The sequence below is a fragment of the Arctopsyche grandis genome, chromosome 4, assembly GCF_051622035.1.
Source record: "Arctopsyche grandis isolate Sample6627 chromosome 4, ASM5162203v2, whole genome shotgun sequence".
NCBI classification, from domain to species: domain Eukaryota; kingdom Metazoa; phylum Arthropoda; class Insecta; order Trichoptera; family Hydropsychidae; genus Arctopsyche; species Arctopsyche grandis.
This window is the reverse complement of record NC_135358.1, coordinates 22941831-22962754: the sequence shown is the minus strand read 5'-3', so window position 1 is coordinate 22962754 and position 20924 is coordinate 22941831. Positions and strand designations below refer to the sequence as shown.

Below are 20924 nucleotides of genomic sequence, written 5' to 3'. Positions count from 1 at the left end.
GTCATGTTCGTGTAGTTTGGACGGCCCACAATCAACCTCATAAATTTTTTGGCCTATCAGTAAGTGACTAGTGATGAGTAGACACCGGATAGTCACAGTGCTTTTTCTAGTAATCGGGGCGGTTTAGTTATATTTACAAAGCTGGAGTCCAAAAAAAAACGTTCGGCGAACCTTTAACAATGCAATGAACAATACACAGACCCAGAGGTCCGTTTTTTTCAAGACGGCACCTTGCTTATCCGGCCCTTAGTGATGAGAATGAACGACAAGCGGAATAAAAGAAAAACAAATTATGTGATCAACCCACGACTTAATATATGTATTTGAGAAATATAACAAGAAAAACATAAAAAAAAAACTATTTTTTTAGAGTGCTACTTCTGGTTGAGGTAAAAATATTTGAAAATATTAGTGTGCAAAATTTATAATTTCTATTACATTTCAGTCCTATTCGTTGAGCGGTCTGGGAGATGATTGAATCCAAAATTTTTTAAAAAGGAGAACATCTATACGGGGAGGTACCATTTCCGGTGAACTTCTGAAAACAATTACGTCGTATCGATGACCATTTCATTAACCTATACTAAGTTTAAGTTCGACAGGACTAACGGTTCAAAAAATCCCCAAAATACACAATCTAATCTAAACCATGAAAACCTGATCAGTGATCGAGTTCAAATCAGTCAAAAGTCGAATTTTCGCATGATCACAAAACTTAATTTATTGTTACTACGTAGATAGATAAAGTATAAACGTAAGTGAAAATAGGTTGGCCTAATATCCGGCCATTATAATTAAACGCAAAACATTATATGTATATGTATGCACAGGTACATAATATTTTCCGTGATATTTCTCGAAATGAAGAAAAGTGGACTTATGTATGCCACTTTAAATTATAACGGCTCATATAGGTATTTTTCTAATAGTTCTGATATATTTTTCACATATTAAAAATATATCTATAAGATTTTTTTTAGTATATTTATTTTTCCTAGGGCCCGGGATTTCTCTCGGCGGCCCTACCCCACATAGATAAGGTAAAAATAGTTATGCCTAACATAAACTTGAATTAGATAAGTCATGAAAAGAAATTGTGGATTTCAAAAATTTGGCGCCAAAATACATCTAACCCTCCCCTGTTGTTTTCAGTTTACAGTGATAACAGCAGATATCCTCTGACCTTCAATTGAGTGAATGCATGTACATATGTATATAATTATACTAATTTGTTAAATTAATATTTATTTTTTAATCTGACATCGCCACTGCAAAAACAAAAAGTATGAAGAAATGTTCACATTCGAACGAATCACAAGACAAACGCGTTATATCACGCATTTAATGGATACATATTTAGAATGCCTATAAAACGTTTGTGTGTTTCTCAGTCCTGAAGTAACAATTGAGGCAATGAGGGAATTATGCTAATTGTAAAGGTGCGCGTCCGAGGTTAAACGGGTCATCTCTTTAACAAAAACAGTGACATCAAGCGTGCGCGAAAAACAAAATCAGAACAATTGACTATCAGATCATTTATGTGAAACTGAAATTGGGTGTAATACAGGTGACTATATTTTATCGAGACCGTGTTCGATTTACGTTTTGTTTTGGCGCCATCGATAACACCTGCCACATATGTATTGTTATGTTTGTGTAACTGAAAAACGTGTATAATAAATAATACGCCTCTTTTATGACGTCTCGAAAGATAACGAACGCGGTCGTTATCTATAAAAGCAAAACAGTTTTACAAAAAAATAGTAGTATTGCAAAATATTACGAAAGTGTCGATCATCTTGTTGAATGTTCATTTGCCCTTCTTTCTTCCCAACTTTTCAAAATTTTATACCAGCTTATCGCATTGAAGTATTTTGCGGAGATAAATGTCAACCTACCTGTAACAAACAAAAAAAAAAATTAGCACAACTAGTTGACATTAAAAATAAAATTAGATAAAAATAATAATATTGTTAAGTTCGGAACTCGTGCGAATTTTTCTATGAAAAAAATGGGTTGGATGGAAAACACAAATAAAAGAAAGTGTATTGAAGTGACAAGTTTGTATTTTTAATTTTAAAATATATTAAATTGTAATTCTCTTGCTAGATTTTTCTCATTTTTAAAGAATTTGTATTTTTCAAACTAAAATATGTATATATTTATGTACATGCGAGTTTCTTAGTGGCAATAAAACTCAGTATACAAGTGAAATTTAGCTACATAAATGGTTTATATTCTTAAGTGCATATAAATTTAAATTTAAAGCTAAATAAAGCTAAATTTACATCGGATTTATAAAAATTATTTGTACAGCGGTTACACATAAAAAAAACAAATTCCAAGAATATTTTTACACGACTGATTGTAAAATTGGTGGCGTTGTTTGTAATGCGATAAAAATTCGATAAAAGCACATAAATGTTTTTGTAAATATTTTCTAAGAATGAACGAAACTCATTCATTGTACGCACCTATAAAATGATATCGAATAAAAATAAAATTGTCATCACAAGGACTGTATCCATTTAATCAGGAGTCACTTTATCAATGAAACTGTTATATGTATTATTACTAGCAATGATACCGGTGGATAGCATATATGTACATATATACATACATAAGTAGTATGTATGCAATCAGAATATTGCGGTCGTAATAATGTTCAGATGTTTAGCGAGACGGAAACGATTTGCAATAACGAGCAGTCTCGCGACCCACAGTTGCGGAAATATAGGCGCCACCGAGGAAATCGACGGCGCCTCACGCAAACCAGTGGCGTCTCTACTTTTTATTATTCTCATATTTTTTTGTATACGTATAATTGCAAGCACGTATCTGTTTGATTGTTTCACTACGGTTCACACACACCTGTCGCAAAATAAACAGCCATTGCGAAATTACATACATATGTATGTATATGTAATACAATTATAACAATTTCGTAATAAACAGATGTATTTATGTATAATATTTGGAGCAAAATATGTACCTTACATTTGCATAATATTGCCTATACAGTAAGATTTTTTGTTTTGTCATACATATGTATAGGTAGGTACATGGATCAAAATGTTTTGATGGCGACAAAGGTATTTATAATTCCGGTCTAATGAAATCAATACACATTTAATTCTCATTTCATAGTGTTACCCTGTTCAGGACACGGATAGATTCACACATTAGCATACATAAGTAGTTAATTGAGTAAATCCGTTCGTAAGTCAAGCCATGGCTCTATTTTATAGCAAAAAACGCTAGTAAAAATAAACGATAGCATTCTTCTAACAGTAACAAAGTTGTATACTTGCAAGATTCTTGTGCTTTACTGGGAAAGTATATGTAGTTCGAAAAAGGGTTATAAGCATACGAAATAAGAACTCAAATTTCGTCAGACGATAAAATCGAAAGTGAAGTAAGAAGAGTCTAGTAAAAATGCACTTTTTATTATGCATATGTATTTAGTTCGGCACCTCGACAAAGCAATGCCGCACCGACATAGCCACGCAGGACAAAGTAAAGTAAATTCCTATATATTATTTTATTTTATTTTATTCTAAACAGACCATTATGGCATAACAGGAATTCCTAAAGCGCCACAATGTTCAAAAACATATTATATTATAAAAAAGTATTTTATATCCTATAAAAATTAATGCATGCTTACTCATAATTAGACATCAGAATCACATGGGCGACTAATTGGGGGCTTCATACTTTTCACAAAATTATAAAATAATATTTGTTTTGTGGAAGTTTCCAATTGCAATGAAAACAATTAAAAATATTTTTTTCAAATGTATCAAAAACATGGAACTACATACATATATGTATGTACCGATGTACGTATAACGGAATAAAAAAAAGTAAATGCCGACTAAAGGCAAAAATGAAACTTTCGCGAGACCGGGTTTAGTTTAAGCCTAGTGTGTTCGATGCTTTGTTCAATATTTTGTGAATGTACTTAAAATAGTTAAATTCGTTTGCATTACGTTAAAGATAACGAATCTTCCGTACCACTATTTCTCAATATTTTTTTCAAATAGACCTTTTTCTCTTATCCTAAAATCTCCTAAAAAAAGAAAACAAACTGTGTTATTAAATTAAATTTTGCAATTTTGTTTTGCGCGGCATTGTCGGCACGACATTGACGGAGCTGTTCTGCGTGGCTTTGTCGGGTCACCATCTAGTTCATATATCGCATTAACTACAAGATTTTTGGTGCAAAAATTTAATATCGCACTTGAAAAATCGAATAATAATCGGAAGAATATGTAAAGTAACGCAACGTGAGTGAGTGCATAAACAACATTGTACCTATCGATCCGATAGATAGGCCGACGACCGAGTGGCGATGATGTCATTTGCGAATACAAACATGTACACATTTGCAATGTGCAATGTGCATATTGTATACACAGTTTTGGCAATCGAAAATAGCAATCGCAGCAGTTATCCAACAAAACGTGTTGCGTGTTTGTTTGCAAATGCATACAACCGCACATGTGCACCAAACATTCACAAGACCCACGTGCTCCCTCTCTAAACACTACTAAAGGCATGCCTAGTACAAAAGCATTCGATAGATATATATATATATATATATATATATATATATATATATATATATATATATATATATATATATATATATATATATATATATATATATATATATATATATATAATATATGTACACGTAATACTTATTAACATATGCTTCCTAAATACCAGAAACAAAAATTCCAATCAATAATATTGCATATATCTGAATAATTACCCACATTTAAATATGTATTAGGGCATCCAATCCCGGGATCATGGCGTTTTCTGGTACCGCGAAACCCGGCGCTGAAACTAGTCTCAATACCGGGATTACGGTGCTGACAAAATTTTTTTAAAAAATATTAATTTTACAAAAATAATATTTATAAAACATAAAACAGCGTTATATTGGGTCATCCACTCTAAAATGTTGTTTTTTATACGGATTTTTGAGAATCAGCTGTGTTTCAACCATTGGTATGAACACGTGTTCTGGACGGATGCACTCTTCGTCGTCAACATCAACATTATTTTGCTAACGAAAATATTTTTTTATTTTTCATTTTCATAAAAAATATAATGTATGAATTTGTGCCGAACAAATATTGTAGCATATATTTATCGAACAATACGGAAAAGAAATTCAATTAAAAATTGACGTCAAAACTCGATGGTATGTTTTTCATGTTGCAGCATGGTTTTTCATGCAGTTTTTCATGTCAAAACAGTATGTTTTTCATGTTGCAGCAATTTTTTGAAGTTAAAAATGTATTTTAAAGTCATTGATTGTTGTGGATTCACTCGTTTCATTTGAAGAGAATGAATTTGAATTGATTCATGATTTGGTGAAAACGCTAGAATCTGTATATTAATATATTAATTATAATAATAATAATTAAATTCAGTACTATATAATAAAAATAACAAATATAATAATATATGTAAATACATAAATACTGTGTATTGTATTTTTTTTTTTCATTTTATTTTGTTATTTACATATATAATACTTGTGTTTTATTATATACTAGTTATTTTACCGGGCTTCGCTCAGTATTTGTAATATAAATAGCGTAAACATGGCGAATCTAATAGTATATATTCATTTGTTTTTTTATTAAATTTATTTGAATCAAAAAAAAAAATTCGACTCGTCGTCATAGAAATTTTGACTTGTTTATTATTACTAATATTTTAAGTATTCCGGGACCCGGCAACCCTAGGTAGAACCGTAGACGCATTGAATCTGCTTTGTTAAGAAATTTTGTGAAAAAAAAGTTATTTGCGGAGTCACAATTATTGTAATCGAATTTAAAAAAAACTATATTCCTCGAAACAAGCACAAGGATCTCATTAAATTTAATTTATAAGGAGATTTAATTAAGAAAAGAAAATACATTATATCTACTTTGTAATTTTGTGTTTTTATTAAAACCATTTATCAGTAATAGAAGTATGATGAAATAGTAGATAAATATATTAAACTTTGAGCATTTTACAATTGTGACTATGCAAATATTTTTTTTTCCATAAATTTTCTTAACAATTCCTTACCATGCAAGTACTACATACAATATGCCGAATTTTCGATCATTGACTGTACATATTGACGTCGACTATGATTAATGATTAATTAAGATAATGTTTATTAATTTTATAAAAAATATTTCTATTTTTATGATTGTAGCTCATTCATTCCTGAATGTCCACCATTATTGATTTTTTTTGTGTACCACCAACCATCAACCGCGTACCACCAAGTGGTACGCGTACCACCGATTGGGAGCCGCTGGTGTAGAGTATAATATGTAATTTTCAAAGGTTAAATATAGGCAAAAAATCTGCCTAATGATTTTTTGCAAAGAGAGACACGTAAGGGGTTAAGAAAATTAGACGTAACATACAGACAGCCTTGAGACCGCACTCGACAAAAAAAAACTCTTCTGATATTGCGGTGAAAAGAAGCCTTGCTAAAAAATACAAGCTAGAGACTTTAATGGTGCAACGAAACCGGGAATTACAAATGTCAAGGTGCTGAATGTCGAAAGAGATCGGACACCGTTATCTCGTTTGCGCAGAGGTCACCGCGTACTGACCTACGAGTTTCACCATGGTCATCATTTGAGGCAAGGAAGCTCACACGTCCTCAGCGCTGACTGCTTCGTCGTATTGACCTGAGGTCACCAACCTCTGGCTTACACGTGTGCTGATAAAAAAAAAAACACGTGACTTGCGAATATGATCAGCGGCATGTCGATTGCTATTTGCCGCTGTTGTTGTTGTTACTGCGGCCAAACGAGTTTTCTTAATGATTAATTTCGATCTGCTCATACTTATTACGCATTCCGTGCCACATTTTCCATTCAATGTTTTGCGACATCGTTCATCGCTAATACTCGGGAATTCTTAAAGAAATTTCATCTAATATATTTTAAACAACGGACATTTCTCGAAATCATGGTACTCGATAATGGCTTAATTCAAACGTTAAATAATAATTAAGTAAAAGAAGCGCATACTAAAAATTACCTACATAGAAAAAATGGTTCAGTGTTTTTTTCTGTATATGATGTTTCCGGACACGAACTTTGCGGACAAATTTTTCCGCATATAATTTTTGCGGAAAAAAATAGCGTTAACGTTTTGATTGTTTACCCTCCGAGTTGATCAGTTATTAAAATGAATAATCAGCGTCCCCAAAATCATGAATGGAAAGATCGCGTGAGCGAAAATCTTTCCGCAAAAATGGTGTCGGGTAAAATCACAGAAAAATCTGTCAATATGTATATCGGTGTATGCCCTAGAAATCTCCCTGTTCTTTGTCGCACAGCCTTAGGGCCGGGCCGCACCGTGCCACTTGTGAGCGACTTGGTTGAGGGCGACCAGACCAATGCATGCAGGTAGATAGGACATACTACACCCGTCAACTTGTTTGTCGCATACATTTCCATACATTTTTTCGTGTCGCGCAACTAGACGACAAAGTTGAAATATTCAGTTTGAACAGAAAATTGACAGATTTTGAGACATCGACCGAACAACAAGATATAGAAAAATCGCGCGATTTAAAAAACACATGTATATCTCCGAATATCGAGCCAATCAACATTTCTTATTACCAGATTCGTGTTTACTGGGCATAGATCTATAAGAAAAGTCATATCTCGTCTCTGAACCATTTTTCGTGTCGAACAGTGTTATTTATATTCTATAACAAACAAATTCATTTAAAATTATGCTTAAACATTTTGCAGGATCGAAAAAATATATATAGAATAAAACATGAACCATATGGTGACCAGTATTGAAGGCCAACCCGGTGAGACACTGACGTGATTTTAAGGCTCATCAATTTTTACTTTCAAATGAGGGAGCCTTGAAAACTTGAAAGAGAGAAAAAGTGGTAAGTACATATGTAAATTACCCACTTATGTATAGGTATAAGAACGTATCCATAATTGAAGAGTACAATAAAAATAATCCAAATTCACAAGTCTAAGTATTGGCATTGTATGACGAAGCGCAAATGTCAGAAAATTTCACTCGCCAAATTGGCTACGCAGTGCACTCTCTCATTTTATTATTAGCTTTGCGATACGTTTAACATACTTGGCAGACGAATGCATTAGCAGTGTAATGTGCTAAACTGTCAACAGTAAACACTACTTCGGTCTCGGTATAGCAAAAAAAATCGCATTGCGATTGAAATTCGACTTCAACCAATACACAAATAGACACTTTGAATGTCTAAGCATTTTTCTGTGTGAAAAATGCCCAACTAGGAATTTCATATATACATACTTAATACATAAATGTACAATTTAACAATAATAGTAAGCAAATATTTAAAAAAAAAAGCCAATATAAGTATCAGTGTTTTTAGTAAAATATAGTGCTGTCGATTGTTAAAAAATACACCATTAGATATTTATGTATGTATGTACATATATATATTATCGGTCTCCGTCACAAGCCCAAATGTGAAACGCCCGAAAACGCAAATATTGGAAGGCAAAGATCGAAAATCGAAAGATCTTAAGTCGAAAGATCAAAAAAAAGGGTGCATGGTAAACGGTACATACTCACTTAATTTGCGCGAGCAGGATACAACAGGAACAAGAGGAACAGGCTTTTCCTCCCGTATAATTGTGCGCGCGCAGATCTTTGACTTCCGATATTTGCGTTTTCGGGCGTTTCACATTCGGGCCCGTGAGGTAGACCCATATATTATATATTGCGTCAATTCCATCGGTGTGATGAACCGCGTCTATTAGTAGTTTCGATCGGGTCGAAAATAAATTGGCGATAAAAAAATAGAAGAAGGTCATTGCCATACACACAATTTTCTCGGTAAAATGAAAAATAATTAACAGTGCCAAAACCATTGGAATATGCATTCATTAAACATCAACGTGTCGCTGCAAAAAGTATATTGGATTAAAAAAGTTTTATGTTCAAAAAGTGATAATAAAATTCAATTCCGTGCAAATAAAATATCTAAATTTACAATCAAAATATTTGTCCGAACGAAAAGTCGCAAATGACCATATATGGAAATAACACGGCAAAATGAAATACAGAATGAAAATAAGAAAAAAAAAGTTAATTGAAAATATATTATATTTAAATATATGTATAATAGATAGAAAATTGAGATACAAGCAAAATGTTTGAACCCGAAAAGAAAAATATATGTGCCACTAATGTTTCCATACAGGATATTTCCATACTGATACAGGTAAGACACGATTCACGGTCATTTTACCGTATCCGTTTTACTTTTTCACCGTGTGGACATTTTAACTCATTTTTTTAGTATATAAATAGAAAACATTTTAATCTGATCAGTTACCGTATATGTATACGAAATAGGCTATGGAAACATTGACTAGTTAATGTAGAGATTAACTATTCGGCTTTTGTCCAATTGGGAAAGAAATTTCCCGGAATTTACAGAATATTCGATGTCCCGTATTCCAGGAATTCTTATCTTGAATCTCGGGAAAAATATTTCAATCAAAACGTTCATTAAATGTAAAGGCGAATGTATACTCTACGATGAAAATATTTTGAAACGAGTCGATCCCTCTTGTATTGACGATTCCACAATGGAATAAACTCTTTTAAATTCTGATTGATGAGACACGAGCAGTGGTGTAGTCGGGCCAGGTCGGGGCAGGTCGCCACCCTGGTACTACTTTTTTGAGCCAGGTCGCCGCCCTGGCACTTTGATTGATATGAAAATTGTTTTATGAGTAAAAGTAATAAATATTTTGACTAATATTAATAACACTTGAGACGAGAAGAATAAGAGGCGACTTAATCAAAGTCTTTAAAATAATCATCATAATTGTCTTATGTCCAAACTCATTACGTTCAACGAAATCATTCATCTTAGAGGTCACACTCTCAGACTCCAAAAAGAAAAATCGAATAAATAGATCATACATTCCTTCTTTTCAAACAGAGTGGTTAAAGTTTGAAATAATCTTCCCAACAATGAAGTAAATTCTGAAAACCATAATATTTTTAAAAACAAGCTAGAAGTCTTTCTTAAACTTGAAGATTTTTGTAATTCTTCTTCTCCAATATCTTTTCTATATTTTTGTTTTCTTTTATTTATTATGTTACTTATTATTATGAAGTTTTTGAAAATATAAAAAACATCATAATTTCCACAATAATATTTGTTAATTAGCATTTGATTATTTTATAAATATTTGAACTACTAATATTAGGATGAATATTTTTTAAGTGATGAAAAAGAGGGGGGGGGGGTCATAAAAATTAAACACCGCTCTGGTTCTTTTTTATTTAGCTGGACACGAGACAATGATTAAGGAATTAAATAAGGATTTATCAAAGACAAAACTACAAAATAACGTAAAATTAAAATAGCCTCGACTTTAAAACAGGAAGAAAATAAGCATGCTGATAGGAGAAAAACATAATTAAAAATAAAAGGTTTTTCGTCCCTTTTAAACAAAATCGACCGAAACTAAAGGAGTTTTTTTTCATTGCAGGAAATATTTGTATCAAATCCCGAGAACGATCCGGAACTCCGTCTCATGTCCCGGAATGTGAAAAGTCCGGAAATGAGAAACCCTACTAAATACATACATAAATAAATGTGATTCTAATGTAAATCATAAGTGCGTAGTATAACGATACTGCCTGTTATGAATCTGTAAATCCACAATCGGATAACGGTAGTTTCCCACATGCGTGTGTGTGTGTGTGTGTGTGTGTGTGTGTGTGTGTGTACGTCACATGTTATTATTACACAGGGCTGTTCAATCTGCGCAGTTGGAATCAATCTTCATGTTTACTTAGGGATACGTTTCAACACAACCCATCAATCAAGCACGTGCAGATTTAATATGTTTGCTGCAACAAAATCACAATCAACGTTGATTGCCACGTATTCGTTTTTCATATTTCACCAATTTAAGCGACAAACATTTCTCTTAAAAAGAGTAAAAATACAACCATGAATCACAAGAACGATCACAAGGAACTGAGAAAATAACCTTTTTTCAACGGGTTTCTTAACTATGAAAGTTCTAAAATTAGAACGACTGATATAATAAATACATTTCAATGAAGGTAAACAATGCATACGGGTGAAAATGAAACCGAAAAATATTTCATTAATTGAGTGAGTTCAACGATTACGATCAAAAACAAAATAACGACAGAACAATTTAAATCGATAAATAAATTACAAAATTTGTAGTTTTAAGTAATAATTACATATTATAAAACATATGAGCGCGTGTAATAAAATACGAATTCCAATCAAATGTCACGACATTAACGAACATTGCTGAAGAGAACGGCCCGATAATAATTTAAAAAAAATTTAATAACAATTTTTTTTTAATTTCCATAAAGATTATTCGCGTAAATTTTGAACATAAATGTTCACCATTGAAACGGAAATGTGGTTGCTAAGGCTAAAGACATTAACAAAAATAAACACAACGAAAAACAACATTATTACATTATCGTATAAACCAAAATTTAATTTCTCTAGAGAAATATTTGTGATTAATCTATACCCATGCCTCGTGTAAATAGGCATAAATATCTGAACGCATAAATATGAGAATTACATTGTTTGAATAACAGCATTTATTCAAAATACGTGAAAAGTCTAGCTGCCTTGATTGAAGAGATTACATAAAATTGAACATGTCGGAATATATGGAAAATATATGCAATCGTCTTAAATGTGTAATGATAGTTCAAACGGTAAAACATTAGTGTTTATATTATCCGGTTGATTGATACAATGGTTTTTCTTCCAGCTTAGAGGTAGGATCCACAGTTGTTGATGATGCTCTTGGGTGGTAATTACAACGGGTTTGCTTTCGGAAAATTTCATCGCCTAACTGTGACTGAACTACCGTATCCAGGTATTTATTTACTTGGATTCAACGACCTAGACCCTCTCAGGCCATAAAACATTGAAAAATGAGCAGAATCTAACTGAATCATTATTTAGCTTCTTCTGTGCAATATTAAAGCCACATCAGCATATCCAGGGCGGACAAGAGATGGTGGAGCTAGGATTAAGTTCCAGGGCCTGGACTACTTGAGGGGCCCCGTTTTGGGACGTTCGACTGACCGATATTAATATTTTATATTATTCTACATAAAAATACATATATTTATTAAATGCAAAATGTTAATTATTTTTCGATCCACTCATTCTTCGCGTCTTACTCAATTGTTTATTATTTTTTAAATAAAACAACTACATATAGGAATTTTTCTAATATTTTTTTCGCATATTAAAAATATATCCACAAACCCTTTTTTTCGTTGCTATAGGCCCGGAACTATTTTGCCCAGGGCCCGGGATTCTTCTCTGCGGCCATGAGCATATCCATACAATAACACTCCACTCTCAACATTTTTTTGTTTGATTTTACTGTGTGAAATGAAATTTGTATTATTTGCACGGCGAAAGCAAATTTTCATAAATTACTAGCTGAACCCCGGCATGCGTTGCAATGCCATAATAACGCATGCAATTCCCATTCCTGTTCCCGTTCCCATTTGTGGGAAAAACGCAGGTAGCGAACACATTTGAAATTATTGAATTGCAATGACACTCATTCCCGTTTTTCCCGTTTCCGTTCCCGTTTTTTTTCACAGTAATCTTCCCGGACATGCACACAACAAATCCTGAAAGTTTCATCGTAATCGGTTCAGTGGTTTAGCAGCCTATTCGAGACACAAATTATTAATACTTTTAATTTAGAGAATCAAGGTTTTTATGTGTTCTAAGAAATCCTTTAATTTATTGAACTGAAATTTTACCAAGTTATTTATAAAAGTTGGTAAGCATCCGTCAACCAGAAGTGGCAGTTTACTCTTGTTCAATTTTTTTTTCGACTCCTTTAACATGTGTGCTCTTATGTAAAAATTCAAGTATAATTGTTGTATCAATGTGATGAAAATAAAAAAAAATACTAATATAATAAACCGGAAGCGGGATTTTTTCCTCTTAGAAAAGTCAAAAATGTTGTGACAACGATTCTTTCCACGCCCCGAACATATTTAGCTGAAAATTTATATTTGTATTCTTTTTGTACTAACATAGAGTTGATCGGAATTGGTCGGAATTCGTAAACCGGAAGTAGAACTCTAGTCTTGTGTAAGTTTTCCTACATTTGTGTTCAATTTGTATTGAAAATGCGCATAGCAGGTATGTATGAACGAGTATGTACATACATACATATGTTCGATTATCGAATTTTGTTTTTATCCTTCTTATATTCCTCAAATACATAGATAAAGTCGTAGGTTGGTCACATCCGAATTTTTTGCATTAAGTAAATGTAATTGGAGTTTTTTTTTGTATTTGGTGGATTGTTTCGATGAATAATTACTAGACGGGACAAACTATTTGTAAAAAACGAATCAATGAATCAAAGTGATGTTTTTTACTTTATTTAATTACATTTTCAGATGTTTTTTATTTAATCTTAAAAATGTATGGATGCGAACCGAAAATTTAAAGAATGTAGCCAAACTCTCAAAATTAGTACGCCAATATGGGAGTATTTTTTGCGTGAAACATCGGGAGAGTTTGCAAAATGCAATTGAACGTATTTGAAATAAGAAAACATGCAATTGAACTTTTTTTTCTTATACATTTGAAATCCCAGTGCTAGCACCGGGATCCCGGGATCGGAAATTCCCAGCACCGCAATCCCGGTGCTGAAGTAACCTTCCGGGATTGGAAGCACTAGTTGGTATGTATGTATTTCTAACGACATAAATACATTGAGCACGTATTTCAGATAAAGTTAAACAATGGAATGCTGACAATTAAACGTTTCCTCTGTAACGGAAAATTGTTAAGAAATTATAAAACGAAACGGTATAGTGAAACCGTGCCATGCAACGTTTGATAGAAAAAAAATATGCTCTCAACGATCCGTGAGCAAAAATATAGGTAGTATGTTATTTTCCCCCTTTTTAGATATCCAGGTTGGGAATCACTGGAGTAAATTTGGACAGTTGGCGAATATTTGAAATAGCAGAGCAGGGGTTAAGGGCAGAGTGATGAGGAGAGGAGAGGAGAGGAGAGGTGAGGTGAGGTGTGGTTGGTCGAGAGAGAGGGAGCATTGACACGCGCGCGTCAGTCGATGCGAAAAACATGTTTACGGCAGGTTGGGGGCCCCGTGAGGTGGGCGCACGCCCGGCGGGGGCCACGAGCGGGGGCGCACCACCCGCTCTATTCGGAGGCCGGCGGGAGAACCGGGATGTTTTGACGCGGCCGCAGCTAGTATTTCGGGACACTCCTCACTCTCACTCACTCGCATATTATAATATGTATAATATGTAATATTAAGTAAGCATTACATGCTCTCCGCCGCTCGACCTTGTCACATCGATCATTATTGCACGACAACCTTTTTTGCATTTTAAACGATTCATTCGACTATGTACTACACAATGTGTTCAATGTAATTTATCATTTATTTTTAAATAAGTATGATAATTTGTGACGTAATTAAACGATATTAATACTTTGTCATATTTAAAACAAACGCATTTCGCGTGGTTATACGAAATAAATCGGCAGAGCGAGCAAGACTACACCAGACACGGCGCGCGCTCTGGTGGCTATGTGGCTGCCGACGATAGAGCCGATATCATACGTGTTTATCAAATAGAATTTTTTAGGTTCATTATTTTTTTAACAATTATAGGAAAAAAATTATCATTTTTGTGATAAAACGAGAATAAAAGCAGATTTTATTTTTGAAAATGAGTAAAAGAAAATTTATATAATAAAAACGGCATGAAACGAGTTAATTTTTGAAAATTCAAATTGCAAGCCGGTCCCCCCCCCAAAAAAAAAAATTTCAAAATTGAAATTAAAAATCATTTCATCAATATTTTTCACAATAAACATTATTATTAATATTGAGGATCACCTGATAAATGATAACATATATTTCATAAATAAAAGTCATGGTGTAAAAATAATAACTAAGGTATAACCGACAATTTACTACTTGAACATACGTACGATGTACGAAGACAAAAGACAGTTCATAAATGTCTAATTATTTTTTGATCTTAATAATCGTGTCATGACTAGAGATCGGCGGTCGAGTTGGCGCCATAAAATAACAACAGACCTCTCCATTGTCCGAGAAAGTAGGAGCAAAAAAAAAGGTTGACAATGGATATTGACAATATTGAACCATTGTCAACCTTCTTTTTTGCTCTCTAGCTTTGTAGTTTGCCCTCTTTCCTGGAAAATATCACCGTCGCGCCTATCCTTAGTCATGACTAGCCTTCGGCGGTGGAGCGTGCTTTTGAAACAAAAAATGGGAGTTTTGGGGCTATTTTCCAAGAAAGGGAAAACTACAAAGCTAGAGAGCAAAAAAGCTTACAAATAAAAATGAACAATTGTGCGCAGGGTCGCGCCGAAGCTTAGTCATGACCAGAGATAAGCGCGAAAATAAGCTGAAAATGAGCTTTTTGCTCTTTAGGGCAAAGAAAAAAGGTTAACAACATAAATTGGCAAAAGAAACCCATTTATTTCGATCTGGCGCATCCTAGGGCCTCACACTGGTAATGACTAGTGAGCGGACCCAAAGCGCGCCGTTCATTGTTCAATTGTTCGCCGTGCTTTGTTAAAGGTTCGCCGAACCTTTTTTTGCACTTTAGCTTTGTAATTAGAGCCAAACCACCCCGATTCCTGGAAAAAGCACGCTCCCTATCCTACCTCTAGTCATGACCAGTTTTCGGCGGACGAATGCGCCGAAACGGGATCCGATTCCAAAGGTTAACAATAGAAATTGAATAAAAAAGGATCCCAAGTGGACGGGTTAATCGGACGTTAAAGGGTGCATACCTCCAGTTTCCATCTGATGTTTGACATCTTTAGGCGATAGCGCATTGGTGGCGGCAGGCATTACCAGGAATGTGCCCACAATAAGAAGGAGGCAAACGACGAGTCGCGAGGGCCAAGGAGGCGGAGGCAGGGGTTCACGACTCGACCAGGGCCAGGTCTCTTCAACCTCGTTCCGTCCCGCTCGCCGACGCAACCTCGACGAAGGCGCACTTCCGGGGGCGCAGCCCGACGACAATGGGGGCAGCAGGTCTGTGCCGGGTGGCGCCAGATGCCTCCACGCCTGTCGCTCTTTTCTTGCCGAGGCAGTTCCACATCCCTGCTGAGGATGTGCACCGCTCTGACCGTCGCATTCCCGGCTCCATCTGAAAACAAAATATCCACATCAATAACCCATTCATTACAAAACCATGATATGATACCATGTCTGGAATCATACAGCACTGTGTCTTAGCAAAAGTACAGTATTGGACCGTCTATAAAGCCGGGGCGGGGCGGGGCGGGGCGGAGCTCCGCCGAGAAAGAAGCTAATTGAGAAATAAAAAGTGAGCGGAGTAGTAATGGCATAAATAGGGTGAAACTCAATCGAAAAATAGTTTGGTAAAGAGGTACATGCGGTCTTGAGGTCTAGGATATTTTTAATTACGAGCATATTGTCTCGCACCAGTTGGATTTCGTTCACGACACAATACGATCAGTCAGATTTCTGAAGCAGATTATCTTTTATATGTATGTATGTAAATATATTAAGCAATTTATATATTAGGTAAATTGCTTGGTGAATGGTCTCCTAATCGTAGAGTTGCTATCAATGATTTGTGGTAAATAATATTATTAGGAAGGACATCAATTAAACTGAGCAAAAAAAAAACAACGTTTTTTACATAAGTTTGACCCAATAAATTCGATTATGATAATGATTTTTGTGGGTTTTTTTCATTTATGACCATCTAAAGAAAAGCACAATTTTTACAGAGTTTTGGCTTTTGCAGTCTCTAACCCAAAATCTATCTTAATCTATCTATCAAGTGTGTATTGGAATCAATTTTCAGATGTTTTTCTGTTGATTTTGTTCTTATTGCTTTTAAATACGTATAATTAATTATTTAGCGACCTTTTAATGTCAAGAGTATACTTCTTTTTTTACACATTTTTTTCTCGAGCTATGTATTATTATATATCCATAGGCCAAGTTTTATATTTCACTACGTTTACGTTTTCAATCTCAATATTTTTTATATGAACGTACTGTAGCATGGTCGTGTAGAGGGGTTTCCGTGAACGGAGGTAGAGATATTTTAAGGCCGAAAACACACTGAGTGTTCTGTGGTACGTTTTTTTTTTAGATAATTTTAAACAACGCCGCACCCTTAGCGCATATACATGGTACAGGGATCCACAAATCATTCCCTGGAGTGTTTTCGATGATATTTTATCCCTGCATGACAGTGATCGATAACGGTGAATCCCATGAATGTGGGAGAAACTTGTCGATTGCATATGAATATGCATACACGTGCGACCTCCTAAACATAATTATAAATCAATTATAAATGTCGATGATTTTTTATTCGATGATAACAGGTTGTTATTATTATGATGCTGTGATTGTATGAATGGCCATATTGATGCGATAGAACGCGCTGTAATGTCACTGTGGTTAATATGTTTAAAATAAAAATAAAATATGCATTCTGCACGTGCAAGTACACCCAAATTCGGTTTGGGTAACACCTACTGTTTACGGTTACAGCGGGAAGCCAAGGACGTCCCATACCACTCAGTGTGTTTTCGCCCCTAATGGTCTGCCCCCATCGGCCCGCACAGCGCTGAATGACCCACGAACCAAAGCCGCCCAATATTTATACTCATCGGGCACTCTCCGCATAGATATATTATTGGACGATGAGTCGCGAGACCTTATTGACCGTTGTATACGGTTCGGTTATTCGCTGAGGCCTTTTTGGTGCGAATGTAAGATCAGGTAATCAGTGTTAGTAAACCAGCGATTGATGAGCGCCGCTCACCTAATCTCTACGTTACAGTATTAATTCGAGCAGTATTTGTACGTTCAATCCCGCATTTTTTTAAACGCTTAGAATAATTTATGTATATAAAAACCGACTCACTAAATATGTATGTATGTACGTTTGTTTGTGACGGACGATCAACCAGTATGGGGAACCAATTACAGCTGAGTAATCGAGACGCCGGGAAGCGTGGTAGTGGGGAAAGGGGGGCGTCGAGCGTTGTCGCATTCGCCGAGTGTCCTCCGGCCGTGGTGGACGTGCCGGACGACTCCGGAGCGCGGGAGGCGCTCTGGGCGTCGGGATCGTAGGCGCTGGGGGCGAAGCCCCAGGCCACTGGAGTCGCCAAGGACGCGGGGGGCGAAGCCCCTAGGGCACACACACATTCATTCATCATTTCGAACGGGTTGGATCGCTAAGTGTATAATGTGTCACTTTTATTACGATTAATATTACGTGCGCGTGCGCATATAAATTACATTACATTATACATTACATATACTACATATAACTTTAATTTTATTCGTGTTTCAATTCCTTTTCGAAACCACCCGTTGAAATCAACGGGTACAACACTAGTATAATATATCATAAACGAGAAGAAATCAACAAAAAACATTGTCATATTAAAATTCAGTGGGTTAAACTTATTAAAGATTGATTAGTCTGTTCCGGTTAGTAAAAACTGTGATTGCTCATTGTATGTAATTAGCTCAGAATGAGTAATCTTTTCACTTCATGAATTTCAAAAATTCCTTTTTTATCAAGTGCGCAAAAGCATGGACCATGTTTGGATAAATGTACATGTAACAATGTACAAATGTGAAGCCGCCATTCCACCGAATACGTTGACGCAGACGTATCGCAACTGACGGCAGCGACGTAACATACGTCAACGCGACGTATGTGCATGGGCAAAAACGATACGTCTGCGTCAACGTATTTGGTGGAAGAGCGCCTTGAGGGTAATCAAAGTTCCAGAACTCTTCGCGAATAAAACTAAAATTTATTGACTCCGTCCAAAAATGAGATGTTTATAAATTCCATAACCTTAATTCTTCGCCTGCCAAACACTACAGAAACGCTTAAGTTGACGTAAGTATGTATGCATGTATGTAAAATTGGCTACTAGCACCAGACCGCTCAGGTTCGAAGGTGAAAAAACCCTAATGAGATTGGTAGGTACACGCTACACTGAGCAACTAAACAAAAAAAAAAAAACATTTACGGTGTAAATCATAAAAACGAAGGTGATACGCTCCGGTACACGCGCATACTGAATTAGTTTGCCAAACCAATTTACACAAATGCATGTATTAGTTTAAAGTTTAAAGTCAAACCAAGAATTTTTAAAGATAAACGTACAAAAATGAAAATTGCAAAGACAATAGTAAATATTAATATTGAATGTAACTCTCATAGCTTTTTAACCTAATCAATCGAGTTCAGTCATGACCTGTAAGAGCATACATGACTAAAATTCTACGTGTAAATAAAATCACAATTCTTAAATGTAAAAATGAGTTGACGAATATATGTATACAAAGTAGGAGAGTGCGTTTATGCTAAAATGATGATGAATGAAATTTTTGCAAATTTAATGACTTATTCTAACCGTCCTATGATTTTATATGAAAAAAGAGTACACGAGAAAAAAATGACCACTAACACGAAAGCCATGTGAAACGCAAAGGAGGTAAGTAAAAATGAATAGAAATAGATGAAGATGCGAGCGAGAATAGGTCGACTCGTGTCGCGACACTATTTTCGTAGTGATGAAAATTACTCGGTTGTGTGAAAAAAACATCATCTTCTCGTAATCTGTCTATGTTATCTATCTAAACCGTTGTTTTTCCTTTCTATAAGTGTAGGTGGCCACGAACAGCCGAAATCTATTAAATTAAAAATGCTGCATGAAAAACGTAGTTCTACTAGTAAAGCAAAACTTTCCTCGCCTAAATAGCAGACACGCGACCTGAAGTACCCCTCCGAAATGGTTTGTTGTTGTTTTTGTGTAAGTCCACTCTTAATTTTAAGAGGACTCATCTACGTCTTAATTATCCGGTTAAAAAAGGCGCCCCGTCAAAATGCGGTGCGAACTAATTAATTCCCCCACGATTAACTCACACCGATTCCCAAACTATTGTACTAATATTTCAAAGTCGCTTTCGTCTAAAAATAATCTGTACATTCGTTTCGTCAAGAAAAGTTAAGTAAACGTTGACACATGTACTATAATTATTCAAATAGTGTTTCGTCTTTAAATGCATGTGAACGGTAGGTACATATGATTTATTTACTGCACGTGATCAAGAAAAACATAAACTCTTTTAACATCATCTTTCGTGGTATCGATTCAATATATTAAATAATATTTGGAGTATGGCATAGATTATATGTACATAGACAGTAAATTAAGATTTAAAACATAATAATACGATTTTTTTCAACATCGTAATGGCGGATGACACATTTACTTATATTGATGACCAAAATGAGCAATATGGCAAAGTATGAAAACGATCGGATAAGACGCAAAACTTTTCCTTTATAGTAATCGTAAGGCGAAGTCAGAAGAGGCATGTAAAAAAAATTGACGATTGAATTATAATTTTAAGGCAAGGAAATTTTGGTATGCAATTCATTTACACACAGAGATTTTACGTAAATCGTAAATGTTTTCGGCATTTATTGTTTTCAGATTATATTACATATTTATTTGCAGATAAAATCAGAGATCTAGAGCGGAGCAACGAGTTTTTGCACGGAGCAGGAGCGGAGCTGGAGCACGAAAACTTGTTATCATATTATATGAATAAAATTAATAAATTAAATAAATAAAGATGATAAATAATATGATTCCTATTTAAACTATTCCGGGCACGGAGCGGAGTTGGAGCAAGTACTGCGGTGTCGGAGCGGAGCAACTCAAAAAAGTGGTTGCTCCAGATCTCTGGATAAAATTAATT

At 34.8% G+C, this 20924-nt stretch overlaps 1 protein-coding gene across 1 annotated transcript in view; it reads right to left on the bottom strand.

Moving 5' to 3' along the window:
• Positions 1–20924, bottom strand: part of LOC143910887 (insulin-like receptor) — a 129574-nt gene that overhangs the window by 95773 nt on the left and 12877 nt on the right. Inside the window, exon 2 of the mRNA XM_077429503.1 lies at positions 15932–16293. Within this exon, the coding sequence (XP_077285629.1) occupies positions 15932–16293 (362 nt within the window). The remainder of the gene's footprint in view (positions 1–15931; positions 16294–20924) is intronic.